This window comes from Pongo pygmaeus, chromosome 9 (genome assembly GCF_028885625.2).
Source record: "Pongo pygmaeus isolate AG05252 chromosome 9, NHGRI_mPonPyg2-v2.0_pri, whole genome shotgun sequence".
NCBI lineage: Eukaryota > Metazoa > Chordata > Mammalia > Primates > Hominidae > Pongo > Pongo pygmaeus.
This window is the reverse complement of record NC_072382.2, coordinates 126732496-126750709: the sequence shown is the minus strand read 5'-3', so window position 1 is coordinate 126750709 and position 18214 is coordinate 126732496. Positions and strand designations below refer to the sequence as shown.

Here is an 18214-nt window from a genome sequence, read left to right as displayed (position 1 = left end):
GGAGCAGTGGCTCACACCTGCAATCCTAACACTTTGGGAGGCTGAGGCAGGAGGATCACTTGAGGCCAGGAGCTCAAGACCAGAGTAGGCATCACAGCAAGACCCTGTCTCTACAAAAATATAAACATTAGCCAAGCATGGGTAGCACAACCTCTAGTCCTAGCTACTTAGGAGGCTGAGGCAGGAGGATCACTTGAGCCACCCATTTGAGGCTTCAGTGAGCTATGATTGTACTATTGCAATCCAGCCTGGGCAACTGAGTGACAGTCTGTTTCAAAATATAACAATAATTTAAAAAATGATACAGGCTTTCTCTGTCATGGGCCTCAAAATTCTTCACCTCTATCCATTACCCATTTTTTTAGCCATTTCCACATTTTTTCGATATTTGTTGTAGCAGCACCCCATTCCCAGTACCAAATAGCTACAAACAGGAAACAACCCAGATGTCCATCAATAGGAGATTGAATAAACAAACTGTGATATATTCAAATAACAGAATGCTATACAGCAATGCAAAGAACACATTATTGATGCAGCAACATGAATGAATCTCAGAAACATCATGCTGAGCAAAAGGAACCTTACACAACAGGATTCATACTGTACAGGAAGGTCTAGAACAGAGAAAACTGATTGTGGAACAGTCAATGGATAAATGGATAATCAAAATGTTGTATATACATTCAGTGGAATACTATTCAGCCTTAAAAAGGAAGTAACTCCTATAATATGCCATAGCATTATGCTAAGTGAAATAAGGCAAGCACAAAAGGGCAAATACCGTATGATTTCACTCATATGAGGTACCGAGAGTAATCAAATTCATGAAGACAGAAAGTAGAATAGTGGTTGCCAGGGACATGGGGAGAAGAGACTGAGAAATTACTGTTTAACGTGTATATGGTCTCAGTTTTACAAGATGGAAAAAAACTCTGGAGATGGATGGTGGTGATGGTTGCACAACAATGTGAGTGTACTTAACACCACTGAACTGTATACTTAAAAAGGATTAAAATGGGAAATTTTATGGTATGTATATTTTATCACAATTTTTTAATGTGTCTACATTTACATGTATATAAATGCTTATAAAGAGGACTCAAAGGATGCATACAACTCTTGACAGTGATTAACTTTGAAGAGGAGAGAATTAGCTGGTGGGGCTTGAAGAGAAAACTTTTCCTCTGAGATAGCAGGAATAAGTAATAACAGCAACAAACAGAAAGTAAATGGTTAAGGCAGTTATTGTGTGATAGCTTTTATTTTCCGTAGGAAAGTTGAGAATATGGGGGTACAGCAAGAAGTTTAAGGAGTGTTTAAGATTTAGAATAGTCAGTGTAGGGCACTGGGCAGCCCTGGGAACCCAGTTGTGACTGGAAACCCTAAGTATGAATGTGATATAAATCTATACTACTAAAGTGTTTTGTTCAAACAGTCTGGATTATTTGGCAGCGTAAAAGGTGAAAAGATGGCCAGGCGCAGTGGCTCACACCTGTAATCCCAGCACCTTTGGGAGGCTCAGGCGGGAGGGTCACCTGAGGTCAGGAGTTTGAGACCAGCATGGCAAACATGATGAAACCCCATCTCTACTAAAAATACAAAAATTAGCCAGGCTTGGTAGCACATGCCTGTAGTTCCAGCTACTCAGGAGGCTGAGGCACAAGAATCACTTGAACCCTGGAGGCAGAGGTTGCAGTGAGCTGAGATTGCACAACTGCACTCCAGCCTAGGTGACAGAGTAAGACTCTGTCTCAAAAAAAAAAAAGGAGAAAAGGCTATTCCAGGGTTGAAAATTTCCAGGGATAGTAACAGCAGAAGGACAAGAAGAGATTCAGATCACCAAAGCTGTAACCTGAATTGAATAGTCCAGAGTAAGTACCCCTCTTGTGTGCTTTGTGAATGCCCCATGTGTCCTCTATCACTAATTATGCTGCTTCATAATTATGTTTATGTATCAGTCTCTCTTCTTTAGATTGTCTGAAATTTGAGTGTTGTGTCTTGCTCACAACTGCACCTTTGATATTTAGGACTTAAACAATGGCTAACACCTAAAAGGTGCTCAATAGATGTTTGATTGATTGGCTAATACATTCAAAACCTATCTACCGAGTGACTACTAGGTACTAGCCGCTGTGCCAAGTGCTGTTCATACAATGGTAAACAAAACAGGTATGATACCTCTCTCAAGAAGCTTATGAGCTAGTGGGAAATCTCTAGACAATAAGAAAACAAGTAAATTAATAATTAACTACAAATTGTTTTGTACTGAAAAGGAAACAAACGGAATGCAAAGATAGAGAAAAACAGAAAAAAGGAGATCTATTTTTGATAAGGTTGGTAAGGATAGCCTTTTCCAAGGAGGTGACATTTAAGCTGAAACCTGAAGGATAAGAAGGGACCAACTTTATGAAGAAAAAAGGGAAGACTACCCAGACAAGAGGAAACAACACATGTAAAAGACCTGAGGTAGGAAAGAGCCTGGCAGGGCTCAGGATGTATAAATGACAATGTAGATTAAAACACAGCAGCATACCCTTAGGCCAACCTTACAGACCCAAACTAAAAATCACCAAGAGTTGCAGTTCAGTCCTGAAAACCACAGCCCAAACTCTATTTTCTGCTTCTTTGCCTCCTTTGAATTCTGCCCTCTTAAAGAGGCCAAGAGAAAATTTCTCTTCAGTCTCTCATACAGCCTAACACTGCTGATTGCCGTAAGCCTTTGTTTTTAAAAACATAAAATCAGAAAATAAAAATTATGCACAGAGGGGTAAAATTCCAGTGTTAATAAACTAAACTTCAGTTAAGCCATGGAAAAATCTTAGTAGGCCAGGATGTTGTAACATTTTCTTGAAAAACTACAGATCTTAACTCAATGCCCCCAAAGCTTAGGCAAGAGAAACCTAACAAGCTCCAGCCCAAACCTGATTAGTTTATTTCTTGGTGATCTTGCCTTATGCTCTACCAGCTTACTGATGGAGATCTAGTACTGGCCATGGGGTGGAAGATCCTCGTAACCCCTGCCCTCAGAAACTGTTCATTTCTTCCCCTCTCACACTGTAAAAGACAATGGCCATCAGAGATATACCTTTTATAAAAATATATATAAAATATAGTTTTTCAAATGGACAATAAATGCTCCCCAAAATACCCTGGGTTTCAATGGGAGACCTAAAATAATCTTAGGATTAGGATAATAATAACAGGATACACTTTGCACTGCATGAAATAAAACAGGAATGTGCTTCTTGATCAGCCTGACCACTCCCAGTTTAGTAGGTACCTATAATCTTGTCCAAATTCCACTGCTCATACCCTGTGATGTGCTCTACCTGTCGTCTGCTGGAAGTATCTCTCTGGTGCATGGGTGAAAGGTGCTAATGGCCACCCAGAAGCAAATCCTCTGGCCATCTTTTAGCTGACCAAACAGATAGCTGCTGCCTAAAGTATAAGTTCTAAAAGATACAAAAACACTTACCAAATTGTGTGAGCAGTTGTATCACAGTAGTGATAATACTGTAAGCATCAGTGATAGCCCTGAAGTAATCTAAATAAGTCAGAATAGTCTGATATATTATGGCATAAAAGCAGACATTATACTTCTTGTCACCATTCTGGATCTTAACTCTACCTGCAAAGCAATCTTAAATTTCATCTATAAACCAAGGATAATAATAGTATCTATCTTCTATGGTTATTATGAAAATCAAATAAGATACTTCATATAAAATTCTAAAACCATTTTGGCTGTGGTAAGTGTTCAATGAATGTAAGCTGTTATTCATAATAATATTAATAATACTATTGCTAATCTTAAAAACAGATAACGTGATCATCATGATCTTTTTTGGTAACGAAACTATGACAAGCCCAGCTCAAACTCTAAATTGCTTTCTGTTGCTTACTCTTTAATACACCCTGTTCTACCTGCTCTCTGGCAGAGCCTGGATCTTGGATTTCATGTAAAATATATCCATGGTGCTCTGGAAGTAACTCCTTCCTCCATCTCTCATCTGTCATATCACGTGAGGCCTGCTCATAGCCTCTGTGCTAAAAGACAACATAAACACTGAACATAAGTTATCCAAGCAGGATCATCATTCCTGTGGCAATGGTAAAAGCTCAAGTGAAGAAGACTGAAGTAGTTTCAATAAGTTAGAATGGTGTGATACATCACAGAACAAAAGAACATTATATTCTTTGCCCGTTATTACTGACCTTAACACTAAATTCCTGAAGTAGTTACATTGCCCTGTCAATCTTCAGCCAAAAAAAACCAATTTACCCTCTACTACTTACTCCCTATATTCTGCTCTACTTCTCTAGAAGAGACTAGATCTTGAATATTATGTGAAACATACCAATGGCACTCCAGGAGTATTTCCTCTTGCAATCTCCCGTTTCTCAAAAGATGAGGGTGGTTTGATATGCTTGTTCTAAAGGAACAACAAAATACAAAACTGATTGTCTAAGCAGAAATGATGGGCTAGTGACAATATTATAGACTTCAGTGACAATCCCAGAGTAATGACACTAGGTGAGGGTAATAGAACAGAGTTAAAGCTGTGTGTGTGTGTGTGTGTTTGTGTGTGTGTGCGTGTGTTTCAACATAAAAATTTCCAAACATGCATCAAAGTAGAAAAAAACAAGTATAATGAATCTCAAGATGCAACAATTACCCAGATTCAACAATTAGCAATATTTTGCTTTATTATCTATCTCTTCTCCAACGTTTTTCCAGGAGTATTTTAAAGCAAATTCCAGATTATTCTGGCACATTTTGAAATAACCAAAAACATTATACTCTTAGCTTAATTCTGGAGGCCTTAATTCTATGTATTTCACAAACAAGCTAGCTTGACAGGCTTCAGCTTCAATGTTATATGATTTAGCCTTGTTCCCCTTTTAGAAGGTATACAGTCCTCCTACTGTATTCGGTTCTACCTGTTCTCTAGGGGAGTCTTGGTCCTGGATTTTAGGTACAACATATTGATGACAGTCCAGAGGCAATTCCTCTCTCACTCTCTCTTCTCTCATAAAAGATGCAGGTTGCTTGAGAAACATGATTTAAAGGAAAAACAACAGAAAAAAAATTGTGTAATGCTAATCATAATATCATAAGCTTCAGTGAAAACTCCAGAGAAATGAAACCAGGTAAAAATATTTTGATACATTTTGATATGAGGGAGATGTTACACTTTTAGCTCAACTATGTAGACCTTAATTCTTAATCCCATCATGGACAGAATAGTCTGACAAACTCAGTATCTTCTAGTTCCTACATTGTTCACGTAGGGGCATTATGCTTGCAGCGATACTGTTGGCTTTGGTAAGAGTTGAAGAATAATCTTGTTAAATTAAAATAGTCAACTGATTCTGGAATAAGATATGAACGTGATACATCAGCCTCAGAAATCACAGAATTGATTTTGACTCATACAGTTCCCTAGACCAGGGTCTTTTGTACCACTGAAGTACAAAGTAGAAGAGAAAAAAAAAAAAAAGGAGAGAGACCAGGAGGAACTCAATTGTTTAGGGTTTAACACTCTATGCTCCTGAAGCAGTTCCTCTGTTCTAACAGGACTTAGGACTTAGGATCATCTTCCCACTAATGTGGGAAGGAATAAAAAATACTATATTCTGGCCGGGGACAGTGGCTTACGCCTGTAATCCCAGCACTTTGGGAGGAAGAGGCAGGCAGATCACCTGAGGTCAGGAGTTCGAGACCCGCCTGGCCAACATGTCGAAACCCCATCTCTACTAAAAAAACAAAAATTAGCTGGGCATGCTGGCACGCGCCTGTAATCCCAGCTACTCGGGAGGCTGAGGCAGGAGAATCGTTTGAACCTGGGAGGCGGAGGTTGCAATGAGTCAAGATTGTGCTACTGCACTCCAGCCTGGGTGACTCCATCAAAAAAAAAAAAAAAAAAAAAGCCACTATATTCTTAGGTTAGCTCCAAAATCCCTCATTCTAAATTACCAGTTGTTGGGATTTATAAAACCTGGGTACTTTCTTCCTGTTTATATCTTTTTCTTCTGCTCTACCTGATTTTTGATGTCATCCTGGTCCTGGGATTTGGGAGGCAAACACTGATAGTCTGCCAGAGAAAAGTCTTCTCTCCCTTTCTCATCTGTCATATCAGAGTGTGGCTCCTTAAAGTGTACTTTCTAAAAGAGAAAATAATAATAAACTATAAATTGTCTAGTAAGACTAATATGATGGCAATAATATTCTAGGCTTCATTGAAGGCCAAAGGGTAGTTTTTTTCAGGATAATATAAAACATTATGGAATAAAAGAGAAACTCATACTTTTTGTCAGTTCTGAAGTTTAGCTGAGAACAACCTCTGAAAGCTTCAAACTACACTCTAAACAATTCAGTTCCTGTTGGTCTCTGTCATTTTTCTTTTCTACCTTGCCTCTGATGGAGGCCTGATGATGCCTGCATAGAAGATCCTGATGGACATCCAGAGGAAGCGCCTCTCTCCCTCTCCTACCTATCAAAATGGATGTTGGCTGCTTCAGATTTGCATTCTATAAAAGAACAAACACAACATATCAATTATTCAGTTAAGAATGACAGGTTAAGATTTTAGGTTTTAGTGAGAATTCTGGAGTTAACCAACATCAGAATATAATTAAGCACCTTATGGAATAAAACAAAAAACTACACTCCATTCCACAAAAGTCCAACCACAACCCTAAGTAATCTAATTCCTGTTGCTCTCTTTCTTCTTCCTTTTAGTCTAACTGATCTCTGGTGGAGGGCTGGCCTTGGAACCTGTGTGAAAGATACTGCTGAGTACTTATGGACCACTCCTTTTTCCATCTTTCAGCTGTCTAAGCAGATAATGGCTGCCAGAAATATTTCTCCTAATGAAGAAGATTAAAAATAAAAAATTAAATTGTTCATAAAATCTGGGTAGAGTGTTGATTTTAAAAATTAAATAAAAAGAAAAGAAACAGCAAATTGTTTATTTGGAGTAATATGCTGCTGGTAATACTTTAACACTTAGTAAGAGCAATGGAGTTTTGAGAAATCAATCAAGAAACTATTTTTTCCAAGTATGGATCTCCAAATCAGGTACAATATACAGCATACCTATTTTTATTATGCTTTGCAGATATTGTGTTTTTTACAAACTGAAGGTTTGTGGCAATTATACATCAAGCCAATACACTGGTGTCACTTTTCCAACAGCATGTGCTCGTGTAATGTCTGTGTGTCACATTTTGGAAATTTTCACAATATTTCAGACTTTTCCATTACTATTATATCTGGTATGGTGATCTGTGATCAGTGATCTTTGATGTTACTATCCTAATTGTTTTGGGGCACCATAACCATGCTCATATAAGACAGCAAACCTAACTGATAAATGTTGTGTGTGTTCTTACTGTTCTACCACCTGGCCACCTCCATACCTCTCCTTAGGCCTCCCTATTCACTGAGACACAACAATATTGAAATTAGGCCAGTTAATAACCCTACAATGGCCTCTAAGTGTTCAAGTGAAAGAAAGAACCACATGTTTCCCACTTTAAAGCAACAGCTAGAAATTATTAAGCTTAGTGAAACAGGCCTGTTGAAAGCCAAGACAGTCCAAAGGCTAGGCCTCTTGTACCAAAAAAGCCCTGTTGTGAATGCAAAGGAAAAGTTCTTGAAGGAAATTAAAATCTACGCCAGTGAATACATAAGTCAGAAAGCAAAATAGCTTTATTGCTGATATGCAAAATGTTTTAGCAGTATGGATAGATCAAACCAGCCACAACATCTCCTTAAGCCAAAGCCTGATCCAGAGCAGGCTTCAATATTATTCAATAACTCTCTTCAATATTATGACAGCTGAGAGAAGTGAAAAAACTACAGAAGAAAAGTTGGAAGTTAGCAGAGGTTGGTTCATGAGGTTTAAGGAAATAAGGTGTCTCTATAACATCAAAGGGCAAGGTGAAGCAGTAAGTGCTGATGAGAGGTTGCAGCAAGTTATCTAGAAGATCTAGCTAAGATCACTGATGAAGGTGGCTACACTGGACAACAGATTTTCAGTGTAGACAAAACAGCCTCATATTGGAAGAAGATGACTAGGAGTTTCACAGCTAGAGAGAAAAAGTCAATGTCTGGCTTCAAAGTTTCAAAGGACAGGCTGACTCTCTTGTTAGTGGCTAATGCAGCTGGTGACTTTAAGTTGAAGCCAACGCACATTTACCATTCCAAAAGTCCTAGGGCCCTTAAGAATGGCACTAAATCTACTTTTCTTGTGCTTTGTGAAGGGAATAACAAAGCCAAGATGACAGCACATCTGTTTACAGCATGTTTTACAGAATATTTTACACTTACTGTTGAGACCAACTGTTCCAAAAAAAATAAAGATGCCTTTTAAACTCCTCATTGACAATGCACCTAGTCACCCAAGAGCTCTGATGAAGATATACAAGGAGATTAATGTTGTTTTTTCATGCCTGCTAACACAACATCCATTCTATAGTTTGTGGATCAAGAAATAATTTTGACTTTCAAGTCTTGTTATTTATAAAATACATTTCTGTCACAGACAGCGATTCCTCTGATAAATACAGGCAAAGTAAGTTGATACCCTCTGGAAAGGGTCCACCATTCTTGATGCCATTAAGAACATTCATGAATCATGGGAGGAGGTCAAAATATCAACCTTAACAGGAGTTTGGAAGAAGTTGATTTGAACCCTCATGGACTTCGAGGCATTCAAGACTTCAGTGAAGGAAGTAATTGTAATGTGGTAGAAACAGCAAGAGAACTAGAATTAGAAGTGGAGCCTGAAGATGTGAGTGAATTGCTGCAATCTCATGTTCAAACTTAAATGGATAAGGAGTTACTTTTTATGATGAGCAAAGAAAGTGTTTTCTTGAGATGGAATCTACTGTGAACATTGTTAAAATGACAACAAAGGGTTTAGAATATTACACGGACTTAGCTGATAAAGCAGTGGCAGGGTTTGAGGGAATTGATTCCAATTCTGAAAGAAGTTCTACTGTAGATCAAATGCTATCAAACATTATCACATGCTACAGAGAAATCTTTCGTGAAAGGAAGAGTCAAATAACGTGGCAAACTTCATTGTCTTAAGTAACTTCCACAGCCACCCCAAACATCAGTAATCACCACCCTGATTAGTCAGCAGATATCAACACTGAGCCAAGACCCTCCACCAGCAAAAAGATTATGGCTTGCCGAAGACTCAGATAATCGTAAGCATTTTTTAGCAATAAAGTATTTTTAAATTAAGGTATGTACTTTTTTTAGGCATTATGCTGTTGCACACTAATAGACTACAGTATAATATAAACATAACTTTTATACGTACTGGGAAGCCAAGAAATTTGTGTGACTTACTTTATTCCCATATTTGCTTTATTGCAATGGCCTGGAACTGAACCCACAGTATCTCCAAGGTATACTTGCAGTCCTTACAAATCCCTCCTCAAACCCTAAGTAGCTTATTTCTTCTTTTTGTATCTCCTTTCTGCTCTATTTTACCTGATATTTTGGTAGAAAATCTTGGTCCTGACATTTGGGTAGAATATTCTGGTCGTTGGAGAGAACATGCAGGTCTCTGGGTAGAAAATCCTGGTCCCGACATTTGGGTAGAATATTCCAGTCTTTGGGGAGAACATGCTGGTCTCTAGATAAAAAGTCCTGGTCTTTAGGTAGAAAATCCTGGTCTTGATATTTAGGTAGAATATTGGGGTCTTTGGGGAGAACATGCTGGTCTCTAAACGAAAAATTCTGGTCTTTAGGTAGAAAATCCTGGTCCTGATATTTTGGCAGAATATCTTGGTCTTTGGGGAGAACATGCTGGTCTCTGGGTAGGAAGTCCTGGTCCTGATATTTGAGTAGAATACTCTGGTCTTTAGGGAGAACACAGTGGTCTTTGAGTAAAACATCCTGGTTTTTCGTTAGAAAAGCCTGATTTGTGGGTAGAAAATCCTGGGTTTTCAACACAATACTCCCTTCTTCTAGCTCAATACTCTGGGCTTTCAGCATAATACCCTGAGTTTCTGTCTTAATAGGCTGGCCTTCTGGCTCAATGGCCTGGCCTTCTGGTTCAGTAACCTGAACCTTCAGTTCAACAGCCTGGGTATCTGGCTTAACACTCTGGATTCCTGTCAAATCACCCTGGGTTTCCAGCAAATCACCTTGGGCTTCTGGAAAATAATCCTGGGCTTCTGGCAGAATATCCTGAAGGCCCTCAAAATGTAACTGCTTTTGTTCTTCCTCTTCCATCAGAACAAATAATGGATTTTTGAATTTTACTTTCTAAAAGTGAATACAAACACCAAATACAGAATGTGAGTTAGTAGCAATACTCTAGGTTTTCCAAAATAATCAAAATATCAAAATGATATGGCAGTGAAGCAAATTACTAGAACAAAATGTGAAATTATAATCTTTGTCCAACTTAACAAAAGCTAAATCTACAATCCTAAATCAGTACAACATTAGTGGCAATACCTAGTCCAAATCACAATTAATTTAATTTCTCTTATTGCTTTACCTGAACTCTGCTGAAAGGTTTGTTCTTATCTTCAGAAAGGATAGCCTGCTGGTCCTGCTGGCCTCTCCCAAAAAAATCTTCTTTCCCTTTCTCATCAGTTACAAGAGATGAAGATTCCTCATAGTCAGGTTCCTCATAGTCAAGTTCCTAAAGAAAAAAAACAATGAAAACCCACACACACACACACACACACACACCATGTAGCTATTATAGGAAGAAACAATGTGATTGCAATAAAATTCTAGGCTTCAGGTCACTGCTATTATAATTTTTGTAGGCCAGCATAGTCAAATGTTGTACAATGTTTACAGTGCACGATTGTATAATGAAACCTAAAAAGATAATTGAAAGAAATGACAGATGATCAAAATAAATGGAAAGACATAACATGTTCATGGATCAAGAGAAAAGATTGGTAAGATGGTAATATTTCTCAAATTTACAACACTCCCTATCAAAATGCCACTTGGCTTTTCTTTGGCAGAAATTAACAAGTTAATCATAAAATTCACATGGAAATGCAAGGAACCCATAGTAGCAAAACACTTTCTTGAAAAAGAAGAACAAAGATGAAGGTCTCATTCCTCCCAATTTCAAAAGCTACCACAAAGTTATAGGAATCAAGACATTGTAATACTGACACATACAGAACAATGGAACAGAACTGAAAGTTCAGAAATAAACCCTCACATTTATAGTCAATTGATTTTTGACAAGAATACCAAGAAAATTCAATGAGGAAAGAATAGTGTTTTCAACAGGTGATGCTGAGACAACTAGACACCTATATTCAAAAGAATGAAGATGAACCACTTATTTACAGCATACATAAAAATTAACTCAAAATGGATCACAGACCTAAAATTAAGAGCTAAAAACTATAAAATTCTTAAAAGAACACATAGGAATAAATCTTCATGATCTCAAGATAATCAATTATTATTAGATAATTCATCAAAAGCACAAACAACATAAGAAAAAAAGAAGTGACTAATTTAAAAATGTTATGCCATAAACAATACTATTAATCAAGTAAGATAACAGTCTACAGAATGGGAGAAAATACTTGCAAATCAACTATCTGATAAGGAATTTGCATCCAGAATATATATATATTTTATATATATATAATATATATATTATGTATAAATTTATATAAACACTTAACAATTTGATAATAAAAAGACAACCCAATTAAAAAATGGGCAAAGCACATGCATAGATGTTTTATCCACAAGAGTTATACAACTGGGCAACAAGCACATGAAAAGATACTGAAGATCATTAGTCATCAGGAAAATATACTACAAATCAAAAAGTACAGTGAGATACCAACTCACATCTACTAGGATAGCTATAACAGAAGAGAAGGACAATAATAAGTGTTGGAGGATACAGAGAAATTGGAACCCTCACATATTGCTGGTGGAAAACTGTTTAGCAATTCTTTGAAATGTTAAACATAGAATTACTATATGATCCAGCAGGTTCACTCCTAGAAATGAATGTCCTAAAAGAAATGAATGTCCACACAAAAATGTGTACACAACTGCTCATACACAATCGTTCATAATTCATAAACACCAAGAAGTGAAAAGAACCCCAAAGTCTACTAACCGATAAACGGATAAACCAAATGTGGTACATCTATATAATAAATTATTCAGCAATAAAAAGAATGAAGTACTGATACATCCACTACAATGTGGATGAACTTTAAAACATTATGCAAAGAGAAAAAAACAGTCACAAAAGACAATATATCACATAATTCCTTTCATATGAAATGTCCAGAATAGGTAAACCTATACAGACAAAAGGTAGATTAGTAGTTGCCTAGGATTGAGGTTAAGGGCAAGGAGAGAATGAGATACAGGGTTTCTCTTAGGAGTGAAGAAAATGCTCTAGAGCAAATCCCAAAAACAAGATAGCTGGCTAGAAGCAGCCAGGAGGAACATCTACTACCGAGAGACTGGAACATTAGGAAGATGGTACGCTCTTAGCAGATCTTTGGAGGGAAGGCATTAAGAGTGGACAGAGGGAAGACACAGATGCTGGGCCAAAAGAGGAGGAAGGTGGGAACCTTGAAGAGGGCTACCATGCACCAGGACTTGTTCCTGGCCCCCAGTGGCTCCTGAGGAAGGGATGAATTGAACAAGTGAGAAGCGACCCGCTCACTCCACAGACCTCTGGAATCCTGGCAGCAGGAGACCGCACAACCCCCACTGACACTTGCGCTGGCAGTGAGAGCTGCTTAGAGAAGTGGTGGGGCAGAATTCCAGCCGGTGCAAAGCCTAGAGGGTTTGGTACAGGAGTATCTGTAGTGGGGCATGGTCAGGCTGTCCATCCCCCAAGGCCCACCTTGCTCCCCTAGGAGACATTAGCCATAGGGGAACTGTCGGACGTGAACAGTGCAGGGCGATCTTGCCCGTGAGACAGGGCCAGTTTTACATGAATGCACCCCTGTCTACCAGCCTCTCCCAGGGCCCCAGCCCTGCTTGCAGTGCAACCTCAGATGCCCACCGGGGTGCCTCCCAGAGGCCCACATAATAGCTCCTGTGCTGGCAGACCATGCCTGACCATCACAGCAGACCACACCAACCAGCATGAGCCTGCCTATGCCCTTCCCCCACTGCGTCCTCCCTCATGCCACTTTTCCAGCATGCACTCACCCATAGCCAACACCTACATCATTTTGCTCACATGTGTGTGTGCAGGCAGACCTCACCTCCCCTTCCCCACCAGTGTGCATGCACCCCACCATGCCACTGCTGCCAGTGTGAGCACACCCTGCCTGCAATGGTGTGTCACTACTGCCAATGCAAAGGCATGCAAGGAGACGAGTAGCCCCACCCCTTGCCCTGCACGGCCACTGCTGCACATGAACGCCTACCTGGAGGGCACCAGCCCCATGCCTGTGTGCACCCCATGACATGCTGACACTGCCACCAGAGTGAACATGCACACTGATGCCAGTAGGCCCCACTCCCGCCGCTCCATCCTCTGGTGCAGCACTGCAACCACCACCACTGCAAATGCCCACAAGGAGGCCAGCACCCCTGCACCTGCCGGCACCCCACCACAGAGTGCACCCTGCCAGCTGCCACTACTGCTGGCACATAAAAACAAGCATGAATGCCATTGCCACCACCCAAAAAAGCGTTTTGGCTGGCACCATCCATCAGTGTGTTGTGAGCAGCAGCCTGGGAATACCTTAGCTCCTCCAGTGTGGCAGGTTCCTAACCTTAAGAGGCCAGAGAACAAAGCCAGGGCCAATACCAGCCCCCTAGAGTTAGAGCACACAGTCCAAGAGTCATGAGCTGAGTCCTGGCCCCTAAAATCTTCCGGAAATGAAGCCAGTCAACTGACTCCACCTTATACCAGAATCAAACCCCCAAGGACATCAAAGAGGATTAAAAAAAAAAATCCAAAGGATAGCAACTTCAAAGACTGAAGGAACAACACAGCCCACAAACATAAGAACCAGTGCAAGAACTCTGACAACTCAAAAAGCCAGAATGTCTTCTTACCTCAAATGACTGCACTAGTTCCCCAACAATAATTCTTAACTAGTCTGAAATGGTTGAGATAACAGGAATAGAAATCAGAACATGGATAGGAACAAAAATATCAACATTCAGGAGAAAGTTAAAACCCAGTCCAAGGAATCTAAGTATTACAATAAAATGATACAGAAGCTGACATACAAAAAATATAAGAAGCAAACTGATCTGACAGAGCTGAAAAACACACCGCAAGAATTTCATAATGCAGTAGTATTAATAACAGAATTAACAAAGCTGAGGAAAGAACCTCAGAGCTCAAAGACTGGCTCTCCAAAATAACTCAGTCAGACAAAAATAAAGAAAAAAGAATAAAGAAGAATAAACGAAACCTCCAAGAAATATGGAAGTATATAAAAAGACCAAATCTATGACTCATTGGCATCCCTGAGAGGGAAAGAAACCAAGCAACTTGCAAAATGTATTTCATATTTTCATATCATCCATGAAAATTTGTCCAACCTGGCTAGAGAGGCCAACATTCAAATTCAGGAAATGCAGAGAACCCCTGCAAAATACTACAAAAGAAGAAGACCATCCCCCAACCACACAGTTATTAGATTCTCCAAGGCCAAGATAAAAGAAAAAATGTTAAAGGCAGCCAGGGAGAAGAGGTAGGTCATCTACAAAGGGAATCCCATCAGGTTAACAGCAAACCTGTTGGCAGAAACCCTAAAATCCAGAAGAGACTGGGGGCCTATATTAAGCATTCTTAAAGAAGAGAATTTACAACCAAGAATTTCACATCCAGCCACACTAAGCTTCATAAGTGAAGAAGAAATAAGATATTTTTCAGACAAGCAAATGCTAAGGGAATTCATTACCATCAGACCTGCCTTACAAGAGGTGCTGCAGAGAGTGCTAAATATGGAAAGGAAAGACTATTACTGGCCACTACAAAAACACACTTAAGTATACAGACCAGTGATACTATAAAGCAACCACATAAACAAGTCTGTATAACCAGCTAACAACATGATGACAGGATCAAATCTGCACACACCAAATACTAACCTTAAATGTAAATGGACTAAATGCCCCATTAAAAGGCACAGAGTGGCAAGTTGGGTAAAGAAGCAAAACCCAATGGTATGCTGTCTTCAATAGACTCATCTCACATGAAATGACACCAATAGGCTCAAAGTAAAGGGATGGAGAAAAACCTACCAAGCAAATGGAAACCATAAAAAAGCAGGGGTTGCTATTCTAATTTCAGACAAAACAGACTTTGAACAAATAACAATTTAAAAAAAGACAAAGAAGGGTATTACATAATAGTAAAAAGCTCAATTGAACAAGAAGACCTAACTATCCTAGATATATATGCACCCAATACAAGTGCAACCAGATTCATAAAGCAAGTTCTTAGAAACCTATGAAGAGACTCAGGCCAGGTGCGATGGCTCATGCCTGCAATCCCAGCACTCTGGGAAGCTGAGGTGGGCGGATCACTTGAAATCAGGAGTTCAAAACCAGCCTGGCCAACATGGAGAAACCCCATCTCTACCAAAGAATACAAAAATTAGCCACGCATGATGTTGTGTATCTGTAGTCCCAGCTACTCAGGCGGCTGAGTTGGGAGCATCACTTGAACCCAGGAGGCGGAGGCTGCAGTGAGCTGAGATCATGCCACTGCACTCCTGCCTGGATGACAGAGTGAGACTCCACGAGACTGAGATAACCACACAATAATAGTGGGAGATTTCAACAGCCCCCTGACAATATTAAAGAGATCACTGAGTTCAAGGCCAGCCTAGCCAATGTGGTAAAACCCCGTCTCTGCTAAAACACAAAAATTAGCCAGGTGTGGTAGTGGGTGCCTGTAGTCCCAGCTACTCAGGAGGCTGAGGCAGGAGAATCACTTGAACCCAGGAGGCGGAGGTTTCAGTGAGCCAAGATCATGCCACTACACTCCAGCCTGGGTGACAAAGCAAGACTCCATCTCCAAAAGAAAAAGAGATCATTGAGGCAGAAAAGTGACAAAGATATTCAGGATCTGAGCTCAACACTTGACCAAATGGACCTTATAGTTATCTACAAAACTCCCCACCCCAAAGTTAACAGAATATACATTCTTCTCATCTGCACATGGCACACACTCTAAAATCAACTACACAATCAGCCATAAAACAATCCTCAGCAAATTCAAAAAAACATAAAAAAACAAAAATCAAACCAACCATGCTTTCGGATCACAATGCAATAAAAATAGAAATCAGTGCTAAGAAATCACTCAAAACCATACATTTACATGGAAATTAAACAACCTGCTCCTGAATGGCTTCCAGGTAAATAATGAAATTAAGGCAGAGATCAAGAAATTATTTGAAACTAATGAGAAAAAAGATACAACATACCAGAATCTGTGGGACACAGCCAAAGCAGTGTTAAGAGGGAAGTTTATAGTTTTAAACACCCACATCAAAAAGTTAGAAAGGTCTCAAATTAACAACCTAACATCAAACTAGAAGAACTAGAGAAACAAGAGCAAACCAGCCCCAAAGCTAGCAGAACACATGAAATAACCAAAATCAGAGCTGAACTGATAAAAGCTGAGAAACAAAAAACACACAAGAAATCAATTAATCCAGGAACTGGTCCTTTGAAAGAATTAATAAGATAGAGCACTAGCTAGATTAATCAAAAAGAGAGAGAATATCCAAATAAACACAATCAGAAATGACAAAGGGGACATTACCACTGGCCTCACAGAAATACAAAAAAACCCTTGAAGACTATGATGAACACCTCTATGCACACAAGCTAGAAAATCTGGAAGAAATGGATAAATATCTGGAAACATACAACCTCCCAAGACTGAACCAGGAAAACACTGAATCCCTGAACAGCCCAATAACATGTTCTTAAAATGAATTAGTAACAAAAAGCCTATCAACCAGAAAAAGCCTAGGACCAGACAAATTCATAGCTGAATTCTACCAGATGTTATAAAGAAGAGCTGATATCATTTCTACTGAAACTATTCCAAAAGACTGAGGAGGAGGAAGTCCTGCCTAACTTATTCTACAAGGCCAGCATCATCCTGATACCAAAACCTGGCAGAGACACAACAAAAAAACACAACTTCAGGCCAATATTCTTGATAAACACAGATGCAAAAATCCTCAACAAAATACTAGCAAACCAAATCCAGCAGTGCATCAAAAAGCTAATCCACCATAATAAAGCTATCCCTGGGATGCAAGGTTGGTTCAACATACACAAATCATTAATTGTGATTCACCACATAAACAGAACTAAAAACAAAAACCACATGATGATCTCAAGAGATGCAGAAAAGGCTTTCAATAAAATTCAACATCCTTTCATGTTAAAAACCCTCAACAAACAAGGCATTGAAGGAATATACTTCAAAATAATAATAGCCATCTATAACAAAAACCCAGAGCCAACATCATACTGAATAGGCAAAACTGGAAGCATTCCCCTTGAAAACCAGAACAAGATCCCATTTGTCAGTTTTGGCTTTTGTTGCCATTGCTTTTGGTGTTTTAGACATGAAGTCCTTGCCCATGCCTATGTCCTGAATGGTAATGCCTAGGTTTTCTTCTAGGGTTTTTATGGTTTTAGGTCTAACGTTTAAGTCTTTAATTCATCTTGAATTGATTTTTGTATAAGGTGTAAGGAAGGGATCCAGTTTCAGCTTTCTACATATGGCTAGCCAGTTTTCCCAGCACCATTTATTAAATAGGGAATCCTTTCCCCATTGCTTGTTTGGGATCTAATTAAACTAAAGAGCTTCTGCATAGCAAAAGAAACTACCATCAGAGTGAACAGGCAACCTAAAAAATGGGAGAAAATTTTCGCAACCTACTCATCTGACAAAGGGCTAATATCCAGAATCTACAATGAACTCCAACAAATTTACAAGAAAAAAACAAACAGCCCCATCAAAAAGTGGGCAAAGGATATGAACAGACACTTCTCAAAAGAAGACATTTATGCAGCCAAAAAACACATGAAAAAATGCTCACCATCACTGGCCATCAGAGAAATGCAAATCAAAACCACAATGAGATACCATCTCACACCAGTTAGAATGGCATGAGATGCTGGAGAGGATGTGGAGAAATAGGAACACTTTTACACTATTGGTGG

The 18214-nt window shown here is 39.2% G+C and overlaps 1 protein-coding gene across 27 annotated transcripts in view; it reads right to left on the bottom strand.

The window, feature by feature from the left end:
* The window catches only part of CCDC15 (coiled-coil domain containing 15), a 95362-nt gene that overhangs the window by 50845 nt on the left and 26303 nt on the right, over positions 1–18214 (bottom strand). For 10 of the 27 annotated variants that reach the window (XM_063671544.1, XM_054438849.2, XM_063671557.1 and 7 more), the window contains 6 exons: positions 10533–10679; positions 9515–10294; positions 6415–6534; positions 6046–6168; positions 4945–5052; positions 4362–4436 (listed from right to left, as the gene is read on the bottom strand). In XM_063671544.1, the coding sequence (XP_063527614.1) occupies positions 4362–4436; positions 4945–5052; positions 6046–6168; positions 6415–6534; positions 9515–10294; positions 10533–10679 (1353 nt within the window). The remainder of the gene's footprint in view (positions 1–4361; positions 4437–4944; positions 5053–6045; positions 6169–6414; positions 6535–9514; positions 10295–10532; positions 10680–18214) is intronic. The other 17 variants (XM_054438851.2, XM_063671550.1, XM_063671545.1 and 14 more) reach the window with 5 other exon arrangements.